Below are 20,354 nucleotides of genomic sequence, written 5' to 3'. Positions count from 1 at the left end.
GAGTCCCAGGGCAGAGGGGATACACATGTACGTCCACATCCCTGACCCAGAATCTATCACAGTTGATGACCACCTGCAATGAAAGTAACTCAGTGGCTTCTTTAGAGGTTCTTTGCCTCTTAATATTTTGTCAGGGCATTTAAAAAAAAATTTACAGGTTTCTTTGTGCATATATGTTTTGTGTTTTTATAGGATTCATGTGTGTGCAAACATTTTTGTCTCTGCATCTATAATATGTGTTTCTTATGCTTTTTTTCTTGTTTGCTTGTGTGTGTTTTGGTTGTTTTGAGACAGAGTTTCTCTGTTTAGCCCTTGCTGTCCTAGAACTCACTCTGTAGACCAGGCTGGCTTCAAACTCAGAGATCCACCTGCCACTGCTTCCTGAGCACTGGGATTAAAGGTATGAGTCTCCAATGCCTGGCCTGTTTACTTTGGTCTCTTCTGATTTGTTTTGTGGCTCTGGATGGGAGAGGGGAGGAGCTCAAATAAGCTGTTGTTGGTGGGGAGTTGTAATTAGAATATATTGTATGAAAAAAGTCTATTTTCAGTAAAAGAAAAAATATGAGAAAAGAAGGAAGCTGGCGGGTCACACTCTTGGGGGACCTGCAGATGTACTATCGTCTAGATCTTACAGGGCATCCCATCTTGTTTTAAGCCTCAGAGTCATATATGGTTGGTGTTTTTCCTAGGTCACAAATTTACAGAAAGGCCCAGAGAGGTAAATAGCTAGTCCTAGGACCTCACCTCAGGTGGCTCTGCGTACAGAACCCACCTCATACACCCACATCTACAAATAAACAACTCCAACATATAAATCAGCTTCAACCAGCTCCTATAGGATTGGGCAGACCTCAAAGGGCTGCCTTGACCTTTCCTTTTTGCTGTGGATGAAGTAGATTAAAACAAATACCAGTGGGGACACACCATAGCTCTTTGTGATAAATATGCTGAATAATCTGGAATTTAGTCTTTAAGCACTTTAAACACATGAAATTTCACTCAGAGATTTTGTTTTTTGAGCTCAGCTTCCATAAAATGAGACTTGGTTTAACCATGGTACCCAACTACTAAGCAGCAAGCAAGAGACTATATTCTCTACCAGGGTAAATGTCACACATACAGACTGACACCTAGCAAGACCTGTAGGGAGCCAGGCTGGTGTGGGAGGTCCTTCTGTCTGTGTGTTGCTTTTATTGATTAATGAATAAAGAACTGCTTTGAGCCTATGGCAGGGAAGAACAGAACTAGTGGGGAAAGCTAGGCTGTATGTGGGGAGAAAGGAGGCAGAGGCAGAGAGAAGCTATGGAGTTGCTGGAGACAGACGCTGGGAACTTTAGCTGGTAAGCCACTGTCACGTGGTGATACACAAATTAATAGAAATGGGTTAAATTAATATGTAAGAGATTAGCTAATAAGAAGCTAGAGCTAATGGGCCAAGCAGTGATTCAATTAATACAGTTTCTGTGTGATTGTTTTAGGTCTGAGCTATTGGGAACCAGCAAGCAGCCTCCCCGGTCCCACACCAGGTAAGCCGCAGCTGTGAAGACAGGAAAGTCACTGTGAAGAGCCAGGCTCCGAAGAGAGACTGTACTCACGGTTTCTCCTGAAGGAAGATGCACAGTCTGTGGAGCCTGCTTGTTCAGAAACTTGTTCAGCAGGCGAATGTTGGCGAAGGTCCCCCGTGCCATGATGGCGTCATTTCCCCGGCGGGAGCCTTAAGAGTTGAACTCTCGGGGCGTCAGGCTGATAACAGAAGCGGGGAGCTCTTCAGTGACGTGAGGAAAGAGGAAACCTAGCTTACACGGGCGAGAAAATGCTCTAAACCCAGCATGTCACTGAGCCTGCCAGGTACTGCTCTGCAGACTTTTTCAAAGCCTCAACTGGGAGAGCCAACCAGGGGCAGAGAAGGCAGGGATCAGTGCTCACCAGGGCCAACTCAAGGGCCTTTCAGGTCTGGATAGAAAATTAGAAGGAATTCTGTAAGGACTGTTTATCCTCTTAACACAGGAGCTACATATAAGGTCAAATCCGAATTAAAAATAACAGGGAGGCAGCCAGGTGGACCGGAGAATGGGAGACGACTAAGTACGCTCCACAAACTAACCAGGAGCGGCCTGAATTTGTCCCCGTACAATCAGGGCCTCAATGCAAAGTGGTGGCAACATGATACACGACCGTCCAGAAGAAAAAAATCACGGCAGGGCCAGCGAGGCACAAGAGAGTGTCTGATCCCATATCTATTATGTGCATGAGAACCAAGGAAAGGAACTTCGCAGGCCCAGGACAGCAAGTTTCGTGGACACAGTAGCCAGCTCACTGGCTTGTTTCTTACAATTCCCAGGTGGATGCTAACACGACTGGACTGTTAGGCCTGTATTTGGTGGTGAAGAGAGCTTCTGGTCGGGCTTCAGGAGCAGGCAAGCATGCCTCAGGACCTCTGAAACCCTGTCCAAAAATGTTGCTCGTTTGTGCATTGCGGGGAGGGGGACATTATAATTGCTTGCATTCATTTCCCTAAACAGCTCCTGGGTCAAGACAATCACCCCCAGAGAAAAAAGTGTTTGTTCTGCTTCTCAAATTTGCTTTGAGCCCTCTCTCCAAGGAAACTGATTAGGAATAGAGGACAGAAATCAGGACTTTTTTTCTCCTCCCATGAGTCTCAGGGAGTCCCCGAAGTCATCTATATTCAGGGGGCAGATGATGCAGATGAAGCTACAGATATTGACAGGTCTCAGAGGATGAGTGGGAGCGAGCTGCACAGTCGTGAGGCGGTTTTGTCCACACTGTCCCAACAGGACGTGACAATGAATGTCAGGTTATATCGCTGCCATTGGCCCTCAAGCAGGCTCTGCCATGGCTTGGGAGGGGGCTGATGCTGAGCCTAAGACATGCACTTGCTTAGGAAGCTGCTGCTCCTGGCCACTTGTGATTCATGAGCAGTGTGATAGGCGGCCCGTGAAAAGAGAACGTCAGCCTCACCGTGCTCCCTCCCTTTGCGGTCAGTCTTCGGCCTCCCCCATGCTTACCCTCTGTTGGTCAAGTAGCGAGCAGCGGGACTGTTTCTGGCAATATTCCCCGCCGGAGAGATATGGTCTGTCGTGACCGAGTCTCCTAAATTCAGCAGCACATAGGCATCCACTATGGACTTGGGTGGCTGGAGATCTCGAGTCTGCAGAAGAGTGCACAAGTCAGTGTTTGCCCAGGATTTCCAGACAGGTCACCAGCTGAGCTCAACCAGGGGCACCAGACTGAGAACTCTGCATCAGTGCATGGAAGATTCTAGTTTGCTGGCTCATAGCGACCGCATTCACAAGCAGAAGAAGGTCAACAGATCATTCACGTCTGAACCTTGGATAGAAGGTGATGTATTGGCACTGACCCTCAAAGGCGATGGGAATGCAGCTGCAGGGACATCCTTGCTGCATCTCCAGGTAATCCCTCACATGCCAAGGACAGCTGGGCTGCTGACTCCTCCTCCCAGCCCCCTCCATAGCAATCCGTCATGGAGTATAAGACGGCAGGTCCTGAGGATATTCTCCTGGACCAGTCCTGCGGATCTTAGCTGGTCCTCGTCTAGGTGGTGTCTACCTACTAGGAGGTCTCTGCACTGCCACACAGAACCCCTGGCCAGAGAAACAGTGCCTGCAGCCAAACCTCCCAGCTTCATGCAACACTCCCAGCACTACCTGCTTGAGTATGCAAAGGATTTACTGCAGTGGGCAGCTAGCACAAGGCTGTGGGGTAAGACTGTACAAGGAAAAACAGCTTTTAAAGCACTTATGTTAAAAAATAAAAAGCCAGGGGCTGGAGCAATGGCTCAGAGGTTAGGAGCACCAACTGCTCTTCAATTTCCAGCACGAAACGGTGGCTCACAACTGTGTAACTCTAGGTCTAGGGGATCCTATGTCTTCTGACTCCCCCCAACACTCTACACTTGTGGTGCACAGACATACATGCGAGCAAACGACTCGTACACATTTAAACAACTCAGGCCAGTTTGATGGCCCCAGGTAAATGTTCTTGCCACCAGCACCGAGCCTGGTGACCCAGTGTGGAAGGAGAGAACTGACTCAGCAGTTGTCTTCTGACTGCACACTGGTGTCACGGCCCACCCACGCTCATACCTGCTCACACCCTAACATCATATATGCAGAATAATGAAAGTTTAATACATATATAAAATATAATATCTAATATCTAAAAATATAATAAAAATCATACCAAGTTTTCGAAGAAGGGCGGTGACTTAATGTATGTAGATTTGGGGTTCCATGTGTATAGTTTGTCTGAGGGGGCCGCTAAGGCATTCCAACTTTTGTTTACAGTCTTAAATAAGAAAAGGGAAAGAATTAACCATATACAGGCCAGAAAAAACTCGATATACAAATACAAAACATTCAAAAGAGGTCTACTAAAGCCACTTTGATTCTAAGCAGAAATACAAAGTGTTCCTGGTTCCTTTGTCTTGCTAGGTGACAGGAACCTTCAGCAAGCCTGGTAGAAAGGCAGCAACCCTCTATTCGCCCTATGCCCAGGACTCACTCCTCAGATGACCCCTCCCACGAAGACACGGTTTTCTCACCATTGCTCTGAGACTGTGAAGAAGCCATGGAGGCAGAGTAACCTCTGCCCTGGTCAGAGGAGGAAATAAATGTCTCTCTGGTCCACGCTTCCGCTGGCCTCAGGTCTGTGAGACGACCAAAGCCAACATTTCCCAGTGCGTGTGTGCACTGTGCTGTGCCTCACCTCTATTTTCTGATAGACCTCCTTAAACATCCCAGGGATGACATACTGCCGTTCCACTGCCTGGATCTCATCTCGGGTTGGCCAGATATCCTTCAGAAATACTTGCTGGCCTTGTGCATTCACGCCTGGGGAAAACACGTGACCAGTGAGAAACTGCCTCTCACACCCATCTCATCATCACAGTCAGGTCTGATCTTCCCAGGGTTGCGAGAACCAAGACTGAATCTCTTCTTATGGGCCACATTTCCATCAGCGGATTAACACAGCCTGGTAGTGCGTGCTCTCTTATTTAAAGGTATTTATGGACAGCTTGGCCTCCAACTTACAGGCTTTGTATTTGTTAATTCAATCGACTACAGACTGAAAACAGAAGAAAAGAAAGTGTCCGTATCGAATATGTCCTGCCCCTCTCGTTCCCTACATAGCATTTGTACAGCACTGGTACTGTTCAGGGTGTAATGGGGACTTAGGGACGGTCTCTGCATATATAAAACACTTCTTCATTTTCTGTTAGGCACAGGGGTCACTGGCAGTCTTCAGTGTCCTCAAAGGTCCCTGGGGACTTGGAGCCAACAACACACTGGTTCCTAACCGAATGAAGCCTGGGTCAATGCCAGGTATATCACAGGCTTCTTGTGTATAGAACATCGGACGCTAGTTCAGTATTATGCTCCAGGCCCATCTGAAAGAGCAAAGTTGTCACAAAAAGTACATAAAAAGTGAAGAACTGGCACTAACTAGCGATGAGAGGGGCATTTTCTTACTTACTTACTTACGGACAAGGAGGCAGAGTGGTGCTTTCGTCTGACCGTGTCACCTGAATGTGTGACCCAGCTGCCACCCTGGCTCATGTCCACGAAGGGCCATGACAACACCAGGAACACTGATTGAGGGTCAAGCACATTTTAGGGAGTAGGCATAACTGTAACTGTAGGATCCAAGACCAACGAGGGTCAGCAGGATAGTTAGAGTCTGATTTCTTCAAAGCAGATCTAAGGGGTGCCCTGCACACTGCCTAATCTCCTTGGGCTGGAGTGAGGAAGGCATTGAGGGGAAAGCCCAGGGGATGCAGACAAACAGAACTTTCAGCTGAGACAGAATCTGACCTGGAGCGTGTTCCTACAGGGTGTACAGTAAAGTGAAGCCCATCTCAGGAGTCCGGAAGGGGGCAAAGGGCAGCAACCTCAGAAAACTCCAGAACTACAAATTGCTAATATGTTTGGACCTTATGTCCTTTTGCCACCTACTGCCCCCAAAGAATCTTGTTTCTTCCCTTTGTGTTTTGGGTGTACACTGAAGAACAGTTAAAGGACTTCTCTGTCTCCCCTAATGAGAGCCAAAATTATATTTTAAGTTTTACTTGCTATGACTTAGAGAGCCATGAAACAAAAATGCCCCTAATTGGACCTGATGGAAAATACTACTTAAGTCACTGGAAACCGTGACTTAGGGCCTTTTTTTTTTTCCCCTTTAAGACAGGGTTTCTCTGTGTAGCCCTGGCTGTCCTGGAACTCACTCTGTAGCCCAGGCTGGCCATGAACTCACTGTGATCCACCTGCCTCTGCCTCCCAAGTGATGGTATTAAAGGTGTGCACCACCATTGCCTGGCTTTGGGCCCATTTTCTTCTGAGAAACCAGAGGTGTGTCTGGCCAGAGTATTCAATTAAAGCTTGCTTCAAATTTGGCTTTAAATTGCCATAGTGGCCTTATTCTCCATCGGTGGGATTAACAATTTCTAGAGTCTTTGTTTGTAGAGACAGGGTCTCACTTTGTAGCTCTGGCTATCCTGGAGCCCACCTGTAGAGATCTGTCTGTCTTTGCCTTCGAAGCCTCGGGATTAAAGACATGTGGCACCATGTCCGACTCTCAGGATTCTGCATTTCATTTTGTATTAACCAAAGCAGCAATTTCCTTCTAGTCATATTTTTGAATTCACAGGAAGAAGACAGATGGTTATAAAACCAAAATCTTACCTAAAGGCTCTTTCTCAAAGTCAATCCTGATGGTCCCTGCGATTGCGTATGCTATTACTAATGGGGGAGACGCTAAGTAGTTGGCCCGGGTGTTAGGATGGACTCGGCCTTCAAAGTTCCTGTTCCCAGAAAGCACTCCAACAGCTACGAGGTCTCCCTGGTGAGGCAAGAGTTCACGGTCATCAACAGTCCTCAGTTCACAAAGAAGGCGCTGCCCAGACTGCTCGTGTCTGACCAGCTTCATGTAGACAAAGCTTTCAGACATCCTTCCCTTCCATCTCCTGCTACCGGGAGGAGGGAAGAGAGCGGCATCTCAGGGGAGATGCTCCAGGTCAAATCAGAGAGTAGTGGTCAGTGGTTCCTGGTCTTGGGAAGATACCAGATAGGTCGGCACATGACATCATAGCTTTTGCTGCTAGAGTCTAAGACCAGGAGAGACCACCCAGAAAGACCAGAAGCTGAGAGCTGAGGGAAGCCGCAGTGACAGATCCAGGAGTACTCTTCGGGGTTACAGGTCTATGGCAACAGAAACCAAGCCAGCACGATACAGTTTGCATTCGTTGTCCGATTCTGAACCAAGTTTCAAATGACCCGCAAACCACAATTTTTGCGGACCCTTTGACTGCAAAGGACCCTTTGCAGTCAAAGCTAGCATGCACTGAACCCTCACCTGGGCGCTTTCTATTTCCCGCGGCAATCCTCAGAGTCAGGCACTATTACCTCCAGTTCACAGCTGTGGAGACCAAGGCACAAACCAGCCCATTTACCTGCCCAGTATCACACAGCTCATGGTTTCTCCTCAAGAATCTTAGTTCTAAGCGCACACTCCTGTTATCACATCCTGGTTCCTAGCACTGACTTAGAATCTTAGTTCTAAGCGCACACTCCTGTTATCACATCCTGGTTCCGAGCACTGACTTAGAATCTTTGTTCTAAGCGCACACTCCTGTTATCACATCTTGGTTCCGAGCACTGACTTAGAATCTTTGTTCTAAGTGCACACTCCTGTTACCACACCTTGGTTCCGAGCACTGACCGTCTCACAGCTTCCAGAATCTGCTGAGTGTTATGGAAACCCAAACTAGAGGTCGCAGAACGCGGGCTCCTGACATTACCTGAGTGATGGCCTCCACCACAGGCTCAGGAAGGGGTCCGCTGTTGCCGATGCAGGTCATGCAGCCGTAGCCCACCACGTCAAACCTAGGTGTCAAACACAGCACGGGAAAAGGCTGTCTCGGTGCAGGAACACTTCCCAGAGGCCACGGGACATAAAGCAGGGGCAGTGGAGTGAGTTTGGGACAGGGTCATTCCGAAGAGTTTCCCTTCTAAAGAAGGATGCCACCCACATTCTTAAACTTGTAACATAAGGACTCGAATGATCTAGAATATTTAAAAGCTGAAACTCGATGTGCCTCTTAGTATCTCCATCTCCTATCGTGCATTCCCAAAGACTTTGGGATTTTATGAGACACATGGATGAAACAGATGTTATGGAAACTAGGAAATAACACGGTAACTGGAGAAACTGCTGTGGTGACTAATCACGCATTTGCCTCAAGGACTAGAATGTAATTATTCCCAGGCCAAAAGGCAGACTCAGTTGCACATTCACTATCAGGCCATCGTTCTTCTCAGTGCCAGCGAGGAAAGGCGCCCTCTTCTGGGGAAAGGAGGGATTGCCACAAGGAATAGGGGTCACTTGCAAAACGAACAACTAGTGCAACCATCCCAGGGGCCCCCTGCAACTGGAAAGCCAGGGTTTAAGTCTGTCTGCCACATGATAAAATGCCGTGAAAGTGCACAGGATCGGTGACAGCCTGCTACACAAGGACACGGGTGCCAGGGGACCAGGACAATGGCGAAGGCATTAATGAAACACCAACCAACCAACCAACCAACCAACCAACCAACCAACCAACCAAAACCCCCTCTCCCTCACCCTAGCTGGGACAGATAAGGCATGACCCCACTCTCTCGAAGGTAGTAGGTGACCACGCCACTTCCGGGAGACAGGCTAGTTTTGACGTAGGGCTTCACATTCAGTCCCGCCTCCACAGCTTTCTTCGCTAGCAGTCCTGCAAGACGGTGAAGAGACAGCACCGTGAGTGTCTTCTTTAGGAAAGGGCCTGGGTTTCCCCAGCTATGTTTCTTGACCGACAGATCAAAAGCTCACTACCCAGAGCCAATTCATGTATGCAGCAAGCCCAAATGAGTCATGGAAATGAAGCAAGGGGCAGGTGGGCGTTTGTTCTTCCTAATAGATGAACCTCAGCCTGGTGTGGTGGCTCACATCTTTAGTTCCAGCATCTGGACCAGCCTGGACTTACAGAGCAAGTTCCCAAAACCAAAACCAACCAAGCAAACAAATAAATGAATCCAATACCATTTAGTGATATCCTGTGAGTTTTTAATTCTGGGAGGGAAAATTCTCTAAAATTATCTGTTTGGATTTAGATGAAAATCATGACTGTTAGGGCCTTTTCTGAGATACACGAGTTGTGTCCTGACTGGAAAGAAACACAGGCAGCTACAGCACATCTGGAGCACAGACAGCTACAGTACATCTGGACCACAGGCAGCTACAGCACGTCTGGACCACAGGCAGCTACAGCACGTCTGGACCACAGGTAGCTAGCTACAGCACATCTGGACCACAGGCAGCTAGCTTCAGCACGTCTGGACCACAGGCAGCTACAGCACATCTGGATCACAGACATTCCCAAAGCAGAAGATCAGTGGCCCTGGGCACTGGTTAGGACCATAATGGATTCGCTCATTCTCTGAGTCAGGAAGCATGACAACTGAGGGGGAGATGTGAGGCACAGAGGGGAGGGAACAAGGGTACAAAGGCCACGGGCAGCTGCTGGCGCTCCCTGAAGATAGGTTTGTTCCAGATAAGTAGGGAAAGTTCAGATGGCAAAGATGAACTCTAAAAAGGTTTCCTTATAGGCCCATGAAGAAAGAACTACTGACCCTGGTCACTGGACCCAAGGGAAGTTCTTAACGGTGATGAAACATTGGAATTAAGGATCCTACAACACTGAACTTCCCATGTAACTATTAACCACCTCACGGCATTGCACAACAGCTACCACGCCGAGCTTCACCAGCCAGGGACCTGGGCCCTGGTCCAGCCGCAACTGCCTATGCACCAAGACAGCGGCTTACTGGGGCAAAGTCTGTGTGGGGACAAGAGGTTCTCTTTCTTAGGTGGGACTGGATTCCAGGTGCTGGCAGAAATCAGCTTCCTCTACTCTCCTCTACGTATTTTCTGTGTTAATTACCGAAGGACAGCCTGTCATACACTATGAATATTACTTAAATACTTTGCTTTGGATGCTTTTGGCTGTGTAGAAATGTTCTGGGTCAATCTCTTCATACATCTGTAAAATGAAAATTCTTCTTCCCTCATCCAGGAGACCAGGAGGATGGAAGCAGGTACACTCACCTGCTCCTAACATCACGGATGGATTGCTGGTGTTTGTGCAGCTAGTGATGGCAGCAATGACCACAGAGCCATGAGTAAGAGTGAATTCACTGTTATTGTAGATGAATGTCTTCTGGTCTTTGTGACGGTCTGGAGCAACCTGAAAACCTTTAAATCCTTGCTGTGGGAAGAGAAGGTTGAAAATATTACATGCAAGAAGAAAGAAAATAGGGCACACACAAAGAAGAAAAAATGTGTGATCAAAATTCCTCACTTTGGAAGAAGTGTGATAGTAATTTTAAGTGCCAATTATTAACGGAACAAATGCTTTTATGAGTAAACTTTGAAATAAAACAGAAAATGTAAACATCTATTTCTTTCTATTAACAGTTCAAAGTTAGCCCACAAAATATATAGTATAGTGGTTGTGGCGTGACTGAGTCTGTGGATTCTGATCTCATGGAGATTTGGAGAAAGGTAACTTGTCTTAATATCACTTTCAACTAATCTGATCAGTCATGTAAGATACAGCTACACATCTGGTATAGCCGAGGCCTCATGGATAAACTCCCTGTCAGCCTCTCATTCGGGAGGCAGTCTGTGAAAATCTGAGCTTCAGCCTTCACACATACCCAAAGAGTGCCATGGAGTTGAAGTGAGAGGAGGGGACTTCCTGCTAGGCGATGCTGGGACCACGTTACAGAGCACAGTATCTGATAGAACTTAAAGGATCGGGCAGGAGAGGATGGCAGGGAGGAAGCAGAGACATGCACACGCAGAGAGGCATGCACAAAAGTCCGGGGACTTAGAGAGCCTGTGCAATCAGGGCTACCAACACTGCAGGAGGTGCAGGAAAAGGATATATGCACCAACAGGGGTTGCATTTATAGACAGGCACGTGCTGCAGGGAAGTTGCTGGGCCCATAGTTCATGGGGGCCTCATGAAGGGGTTTAGGAAGGAGAAGAAATGTCCTTGACACCAAGGTCCAGGAAGCATTATAACAAGGTAAAAGCCTGGGCACAAAGGTGCAGGGTAGAGATCAGGCCCTACCTTGGCTCCGAGGCAGCTTTCAAAGTCTTTTTTCATGTCAGACACAGCAACTTTGTCCTGGGGTCTTTTTGGTCCACTGCAGCAAGGCACAACTGTTTTCAAATCTAACTCCACAACCTGTTCACCCAAACCAAAAGCAATAACAGAATCCGTAAAGAAACAGCACAACCACACCAGAGACCTTAGAACATCCCAACAATAAACAGCTGAACAGGTTGCCACGTTCTAAATCAGGGGAGTCAGTGATCCTTTCATCACGTTAAAAATTAACTCCCCAATATTAGGATGGGCACGGGAGTAGCACAGGACTGGCAGGACTCTTTGCTGCTTTAGAGGGAGGGGTAGATACCGGCTGTCTGCCGTCTTCTACTTGCTGCTCTGTAGAGTAGCTAACACATGGCTTTTAGGCTGAGATTGGCTTTCTACTGAGGGATGAAGCCATAAGCCATCTCTGCAGAAGATACTCTGTCAACTCAATGAGTACTTTCTCTTTGATGGTGCCTGAAAACGGGGACCCAAGACTGGTTTACTCTCTAAAGCTTGGCTGCTTTTGAAAACACGGATTCAGTTTGTACCCCTAGAAAATAAAGCAAACCATGGGGTAAACAGAACTACTGACGGCTCACATCTTCATGCCTTTCCAGGACTGTACCAATGATAGGCTTGGCTTTTGAATAGCTCCAGCTACCTCATACAGTCTACCACGCGTAAGTGTCAACCAGTAGTAGTAGGGGCAGGGAACACTCAACTCACAAAGTTTAGGTCAGTAGTCACATTTAGAATTATTTTGATACTTTATGCCTTTAACCTATTCATTTCCCACTACCTACCACCCTGTTCCTTTATAATGGTAACCCAGGGACTAATTTCCCACAATTGTACCACCCATGAAGAAACGCAGACAACCACAACTGCAGCCTCAGAAAGAAGAAACGTGGTTTGGAAGGTGCTCTCGTACCTGAGTGAAGTCTGGGTCTTGAGAGGGGTCACTGAAGTCTCGAAACATCCCTACAGCCTGCAAATACTTTTTAATGTGCTTTACTCTGTCCTCCTCGCGACCTAAAGGGCACCAGTAACAAAGGAACACGTTATGATTTCCGGGTTAAAGACTGCAAACTGAGAGTCCACCTGCGGTTCTGTAGGTCATGCCATCACCAACGCCCCTGCCCCTTCAGCTTCTGGGCTGCTATTTATCGGGTGCCATCTGCTATTCCCACCAAAGTGACGTTTACAGAACAGATTCCTGCTCTCCTTACAGCTATGCTTCACCTTTTTGGTGACAGCCCTTATTCAACAGCATCCTCAACCTGAGCCCCCCGCTCAAGGGCACCGATACATCTGTCCTCAATTTGCCACACTCACTCTCGCCATTACTTTGCTAAAATAATTACCAACCGCTTCAAACTTCTAGCCCATAAGCACTTGGTGGGCCTGACACTGTGTGCGCAATGCTTCAAATGAATTACATCACCCCCTGGTCTTTAATGACCCCACGGGACAAGTACTATTATTATTCTCATTTACTGATGAGGAAATGCTAGTGCAGGAAAATTAGTAGGTAACTCTCTAAGGAATACAGCTAGGACATGGCAGAACAAAGAGCCCAAATTTGCACCCAAAGCTAAAGTCTTAATCCTCAGCACCCTATCACCAGAAATACAACGCTGAACCCACTGCTGTTCTGGATATGACGGCCACAGGCTCTGCTACTTACTAAATACACTGCTCTGTTTCTAGGCTTTTCTCTCCCATTATTTAAACAAGGAACCCATCAATTTACCCAGTCAACGTCTGAAGGGGGACTCAGTAGGTGGATACCAGTGCCTGCTATCTGACAGGCCCTCCAGTTACCACCACCAAGGCCTCTTGTGTCAATATACAACAATCAGTGTTTGAAGAGCAGTATATACATCTGGGTTCTGGGGTGCCAGGGAGAGATGTTTTTCTTGTCTATCAAGGTCCACTCCACACCTCCTTAAATCCAACAACATACTTTGTCTCCACAGAGAGGAAAATACATCTAACACAAGAGCATGGGGTGGGCAGAGGTGGAAGGCAGGGTCGGCCGCTAAGGGGCTCTGCTTTCAGCCCTTCACGTACCTGTCTGCAGCAGGTACGCAATGCTGACTTCATCCACGGGGAAGAAGGCCGCGGTCGCGCCGTACTCTGGGCACATGTTGGCAATTGTAGCTCGGTCAGCGATGGACAGTTGGGCCACTCCTGGCCCGAAAAACTCCACAAATTTGCCCACGACCCCAACTTGCCGGAGGTGCTATACAGTAGAAACATTAGGAAAGTCTGAGGGTTGAAAGTTTGTGTCTACAACACAGAACTATCTCGGCAATGCTCTCTAAGAGGACTGGATTCCAGGATGGCAAAGGGACACCCCAGGGATGGGGGATGCCGTAGCAGCACTAAGGCCGGTGTAACATGGACATGGGGGACTGGGAAGAAGGGAAGGGACTCTATTCTCCGCAACCCTCCTGTGAATCCGAGAGTGTACTAAAACTTGTCGCGGACTGACTCTCTTGGAGATCGAAGTCCGAGGGAGAACAGGGGTGAAGGCTTAGGAGAACCTAGGATTCAGCTAATGACAGACACAACTCTAATGAGATTTGAATCTGTTGCAACTTTACTAAGATTCAAGCATCACTTTTAAGAGAGTACAGAAGGAAGTTTGCAGACATAAAAGTTTCCATAGAAAAATGATTACAGACAATTGATTATTCTCAGCAAGTCTTGTGGTCAGGGCCAGGTGGGTAGAGCTTTTTTTTGAAATTCGTCTCACACCACTAACTGTGCTTTCTCATGGCCCTAAATCATATCTGCCCTCAAGGTAACCAAGGTAACCCAAACACCATTTTTCAGGATTCCACCCCCAGGGTTTGTTCCAATATTGAATGGCTGGCTTCATGTTATCAAGAATATCTTGCCTTTCTTTCCTATCTAAAATGTACCAGGGGTTTTTCATTTTGGCTAGCCTCTCCATAAATGGTAATTTATGCCATCCTATACATTTTCCTTCATAATTTACCCATCTTCTACCAGATCTCCTATCATGAGCTCTTTCTGTTATAGGTTATCCATAAATTCCCCCAGAGAACGAGCCAGAGTCTTAATCATAACATTAATGGCCCGAATCAAGGGAGGGAACTGACGCATCAGTTCCTCGGTGTTCAAGGAGCCCGTCAGGAATGTTTTTTGGTTCCCTGAACAGATTAAGTTTTTGTCAAGAGAAAAGTAGAACAGAAGAAAGGATAGTAGAGTCAATGCAAGAAACCATCGCCAGGAACAAAGTGAACGAGGTCGTTGAGGCTAATCAGGCACCTCAACTCGAGCAGACTGCCAGGGAACCGCCGGGGGCCAAGCTCCAAGTAGCACAAGCCCCTCATTTTGAGATGGCCACCACCTGAGAGGCATTTTGTCACACAGTCGAGACAGCCGTGGATGTGGCAAAAACTAATTCTCATTTTTTTTAAAAGAAAGAAAAAGAATGCCAAAAATACGAATTACACCAAGATGCGTTATTCTAAATGACAACCGTCAGAATGAAACACTGAAGGCATTAAAAAATTACATTCTTTCAACTTAGATAAGTTTAGTACTTATATAATCATGGTATTTAAATAAAGGATTTCTTGTTAAAGACACAGTGAACACCTAGTTCTCACTACTACCAATGCCACAGACTGCGCATCTCCTGTCTCCCCATTATGCTTTAGCCATGCCTGAAGCTCCAGGACTGGTCAGTTAACCTGAGCTGACAAAGAAGCCAGCTCCTCAGACAGCCGAGGGCATAGGGAGCCCTTCAGCTACCTGCATTCTACCACACTTTTGGGGTGAGCGCTGTTAGTGCAATTTTGAAAACTACTGTGACAATTTGTGGTATTCGATAAATCCAATTCTAAACTCCATAAAGATTGAATCAAAGATAACCTTTTGGCCTTTTCAGCATGGGGTCTATATAAAGGGTCTCTATACTATATAACCAAGGGAAAAATTATTTAGAATAAAGACCATGAAACTACCTTTTTTTCCCCCCAAGACAGGGCTTCTTGGTATAGTCCTGGCTGTCCTTGAGCTTGCTCTGTAGACCAGGCTGGTCTTGAATTCAGAGATCTGCCTGCCTCTGCCTCTCAAGTCCTGGGATTCAATGTGTGGGCCACCACAGCCCAGGAGAAAGTACTTTTCCTAAAGCAAGTGACTCCCGCACATACACACACCTAGGATACTTGCACGTGTTTAAGAGAAAGCCCTAATAATAACTTCCAAGTTGTAGTTACATCTATCGCAACCAATGAACTTTTAATAAGAGAAGAAAGTATAAAATTGGAAAGTGGAAGGATAGAACAACTCCCAAAGGTTCTCCTTGGTCTCCCACACATGCCATGCCTCACACACAGAGAGATAAAAATGTAATAAAACTCGAGAAAAAGATACAAGTGGAAAAACTAGCAAAAGTGTAAAATATGTGTGGGAATAATTTTCAACTTCAAGAGAGCAATTACTTCTGGGAGGGATAGGATCTTCTGAACCATACATAAATGCTAATTCTAGACACGCACAAATTATAAACACATGCTAATTCATAAAACAGCCTCAGAAACAAATCTGACAGGACATTATTGTCTCTTTAAAATTTGGTGACAGGAGCCAGGCAAGAAGCAGAGGCAGGTGGACCTCTGTGAGTTTGAGGAGAGCCTGGTCTATATAGTAAGTTCTAGGCCAGTCAGAGCTATAGAGAGACCCTGTCTTGGGGCAAAAAGGAAAAAAGAAAAATTTGCTGACAGGAATATTAACATGATCTTAATTTCTGAGTCCTTTATGTCACAATTTTAAAAATTAAGAAGAACGAAGATAACCATCTAAACTTAACCAGAAGAACTCTTTTTAATCTTATTTTATTTTTATAATCTATCAACATATTACATCCTAGCCTCTCTAGAGCACACTGACTCCATTAAGTTTATTCCATTTGTCATTGGCTTTCCAGGAGGCTGTGTGTGTTTGTGTGTGGATCATATATTTATGCATATACATACACATATCCTTACCTTGGTAATGGTGAGCACGATGTCCGTGGACGTTACCAGAGGGTGGGGCTTTCCCATCAGCCTGTAGCCAATCACCTGGGGAAGCACCATGCTGATGGGCTGACCCAGCATGACAGCTTCTGCTTCGATGCCACCTACACCTGCAGTGAACGGCACAGCAGAGCAATGCTTCATAGCCCTCGCCTCAGCCACAGACGGCTTATCTGGCATGGAGCAGTATTTCCCTCTATAGACTGTGCCCTCCCCAGTACCTGGACCCAAATCTCTTCAGTGCCACACTCAATAGAGAGTAGGTTTAGGAGGCTCTATTGTTATTGGACACCTAGCTGATTTTCACTTATGCAAATGTCCTTGAACTTAAATCAGTTTAGTTTTCCAAATAGAAAATGTCTTGTTTTCTAGGCACCGAAAATCACAGCAGCAAACAAAGGCACCCACCGTCCTCTGTGACCATGCAGACACGTGTGGTGAACCCCCCTACTCTGTGAACATGCAGACATGTGCAATGAAGCCCCCTCCTCTGCGACCATGCAGACACGTGCAGTGAAGCCCTCCTCTGCGACCATGTAGACACGTGCGGTGAACGTGGTATGTGCTCCCAACATCCATGACAGCAATGTGCGAGAAGACTCACCCCAGCCAAGGACTCCTAGACCGTCAATCATGGTAGTGTGTGAATCTGTGCCCACGAGGCTTTCTGGGTAATAACATCCATCCTGATCAAACACTACTCTTGCCAGATACTCCAAATTCACCTGGTGAATGATTCCCGAGCCAGGAGGAATAATCCGCATATTGCAAAAGGCCTGGGAACCCCACTAGGATTGAACAACAAAAAGAATACAGGGAGGGCAGTTTTACTTGGTCGTCTGCACACCTCATCAAGCCCCACAACATGGAAAACCAAACGGTGCAACCAAACTCTGGCCCATACCTTTAAGAATTCAAACCGTTCTCTATTTCTTTCAAACTCCAGGTCTTGATTCTTCTGTAAACTGTCTGTCCTGTCAGAGAGAGACACTAAATGTATAAATTGCGAGGCTTCCCATGTGACCCATTCAATCTGTTGGTGATGAGTCAAGCCAACAGCAACAACATCTGCAAGCTTGCAGGCTGGTCTACACCTCGCTGTTACAGCTGGATTTACCCCAGACAGAAGAGATGGAGGGCAAAACTAGTACAGGCATTATGCTCAGGTCAGGGAGCCAGGCCCAGGGAGCCGGGCCCCCCAGGGAGCCGGGCCCCCCAGGGAGCTGGGCCCAGGGAGCCAGACTCAGAATGGTTACTTGTGATTTAAAAAAAAAAAAAGAGGAATAAAGGTGCAGTGGATTAAAAACACCTCAACCCTCAACTCCTCTAAAGCCAGACATGCACTTGCACTGACAAACTCACGGTGCACATGCGTGTCCTGAATCATTCTTCTGGAGTTAAGCTACTAGATGCAGACCACGCATTCAAAGCAAACAGACAAGCAATGATAGGGTTTACACAATCCATTTCTCCCAATATCGTTGGAAAAACCTTTTTGGCAACACTTTTATAAATATTCTTATATATGTATGCATATTAAAAATGATTTTACATTCACTTATTAGTCTGTATGTAGGTAAGTGTGGGCACTTGTGTGCCACTGAACTCGTGTATGTCAGGGACTCAGTGTGGGAGTTGGTTCTCTCCTTCAATCATGTAGATTCCAAGGATGGAACTCCGGTCCTCAGGCTTGGCAGCAAACACCCTGACCTGCTGAGCTATCATCGGCCCAACACGTACACATGGTTTTATAAAGTGTATTCCGAGATTTTGCACGAGGAAGACAACCGTGGAAACTCTCCCAGCCCTCCTCACCTTCTGTTGAAATCCACCTGGATGGAGTGATCGATCACAAGGTCAGCGGGACAGACAGGGTTTATCTTCTCTGGATTTCCCCCCAGCTTCTTCACAGCATCACGCATTGCTGCAAAGTCAACCACAGCTGGCACACCCCTGAGGGAAGACAGACTCAAGCAGGAACAGCCGTAAGTGTGTGCGACTGGATCTGGCAGGTTTTGCCAAGGCTAATACTGACAAGCGACCATCTCATCAGATGTGCTAGTGATGGGTGACTTAGGAAAATGTAAGTTTCTCAGCATATACTTTTGAGCATAAATCACACAGGAGGTAAGCAGTATGACTGAGTAGAACTCCACCAGTAAATGAACTTGAATACAAGAAACCATGGGGAAGCCGGATGGTTATGCCCAGGAACCCTGACTGCTTCCAAGATCACCCCTGCAACTTTGGACCCAACTTGAAGGAGCAGATATACCTTGGAATAAGACTGATCAAAGAAGTAAAAGTCTTTATAATGAAAACATCAAAACACCAAGGAAAGAACCTGAAGACGCTAGGAGATGGGCAGACTTCCATACCCATGGATTAGGAGAATCAGTGTTCTAAAAGTGGCTACATTACCAAATCATCTACATGTTCAATGCAATCCTCATCAAAATTCCAATGCTATTCTTCACAGAAATAGAAAAATATAATATGAAAATCCACATGGTTGCACAAAAGACCCCAGGCTGCCAAAGCAACCCCCAGTATCTTAGCTTCTCTTCTCATTGCTGTGGTAAGTTATTGACAAAAGCCATTTACTAGGGGGAGAAAGGGCTTACTGTAACCCATGGTCCTCGGTGCAGCCCTTCACGGTGGGGCAGTCAAAGCAGGAGCTTGGAGCAGCAAAGGACACTCGCTGGCTGGCGCTCAGCTTCCACACAGCTGTCCACTCACACAGCTGGGATGCCTTGCCGAGGGAATGACCCTACCCACAGTGAGGACATGTCTTCCCTGTCACCATCATAATGAATGTGGTCAAGACGATCCACCACAGGCGTTCTCAGAGCCCCTCCTCCCAGGGGATTCTGGGTTCTGTCGAGCTGACAACAGCAACCACCACACTGAGCAAAGAATGAATACTGCAGGTTTCATCATTCTGGATCTCAAGTCATACTGCAGGGCAACGGTGACAGCCCTGCCCCCAAACAGACACGTAGATCAATAAAGCACAATGGGGACCCAGATATAAATTCACAAAGTGCTGCCCCCTGGTTTTTGGGAAAATGCCACTTTACATTGGAGAAAGGATAAACAATGCTGGGGAAACTGGCTGTCTGTCTACAGGAAAAAGAAACCGGGTCCTGGCATCTCACCGTGCTCAAACACCAGCTCCAGATGGATCAAAGACCTAACGTAAGACCTGGAACTCTGAAGTCGTTAGAAGGAAAGTGGGGGAACCACTTTAAGATTCAAATGTGGCAAGACATTTCCCAGTAGGATTCCAGTCTACCCAGGAAGGAAATGAGGCCAGCAGTTGACAAGTGAGACCTCCTTAACCAAAAAGACCTCTGCATGCTAAAGAACATAGTTTATTAGGTGAAGAGGCAGCTCACACAGCAGGAGAAAATCTTTGCTAGTGATACAGCAAAGAGCTAACATCTAGAGTGTACAAAGGCCTCAAAACCTAAACCATCAAACAACCCAATCAATAAACAGAATAATAAAACAAAGAGTTCTTAAAAGATGAAATACAAAGGGCCAAAAAAAAAAAAACACATAAAAATGTGTAATTCCTTATGAGTCACCAAAGAAAAGCAAATCAAAATTACACCGGGATTCCATTTCACTCCAGTCAGAAACAAAGTTGTGAAGAAAAATATTAGCATATATTGAGGACATGGACGAAAGGGACACAGCAGATAGGTATGTAAATTGTCCATCCACAGTCGTAGTCAGCAGAGGGATTTCTTTAAAAACTCCATGAGTTTTAGATGTCCCATATGCCATGTCCCAGCCATACCCTCTGGTAACTAATTATCCAAAGGCTTCAAGCCAACACATGACAGAGACACTGCACTCCAGTGTCCACTGCGGCCCTGTAGCAGCTGAGCTACGCCCCCAGCTGGGTGTCTAAGAAAGAGCAGAGGATAGGAACAGCACCACACCTCACACAGTAGGACCGTTTAGCCCGAAAGAACAAGAGGAAATCGTGTGCAGGAAAATGAATGCGACTGGGAATAATCTACGGCGCGAACTATGCCAGTCAGAAAGACAAATACATGCCCCCC

The 20,354-nt window shown here is 46.6% G+C and overlaps 1 protein-coding gene across 1 annotated transcript in view; it reads right to left on the bottom strand.

The window, feature by feature from the left end:
• The window catches only part of Aco1 (aconitase 1), a 46,059-nt gene that overhangs the window by 5,579 nt on the left and 20,126 nt on the right, over positions 1–20,354 (bottom strand). Inside the window, 15 exon segments of the mRNA XM_050145446.1 lie at positions 1,596–1,743; positions 3,027–3,169; positions 4,222–4,326; positions 4,747–4,871; positions 6,720–6,876; positions 7,835–7,919; positions 8,659–8,794; positions 10,168–10,327; positions 11,198–11,314; positions 12,156–12,256; positions 13,298–13,469; positions 16,252–16,391; positions 16,886–17,069; positions 17,186–17,255; positions 18,097–18,234. Coding sequence (XP_050001403.1) covers positions 1,596–1,743; positions 3,027–3,169; positions 4,222–4,326; positions 4,747–4,871; positions 6,720–6,876; positions 7,835–7,919; positions 8,659–8,794; positions 10,168–10,327; positions 11,198–11,314; positions 12,156–12,256; positions 13,298–13,469; positions 16,252–16,391; positions 16,886–17,069; positions 17,186–17,255; positions 18,097–18,234 — 1,981 coding nt within the window.

Source organism: Alexandromys fortis, unplaced genomic scaffold (genome assembly GCF_014885135.2).
Source record: "Alexandromys fortis isolate MF-2015 unplaced genomic scaffold, M_Fortis_MF-2015_v1.1 scaffold_2_26212498_36691700, whole genome shotgun sequence".
In the NCBI taxonomy this organism is placed as follows: domain Eukaryota; kingdom Metazoa; phylum Chordata; class Mammalia; order Rodentia; family Cricetidae; genus Alexandromys; species Alexandromys fortis.
Note: the sequence above shows the minus strand (reverse complement) of the source record. Positions and strands in the feature narration are given on the sequence as shown.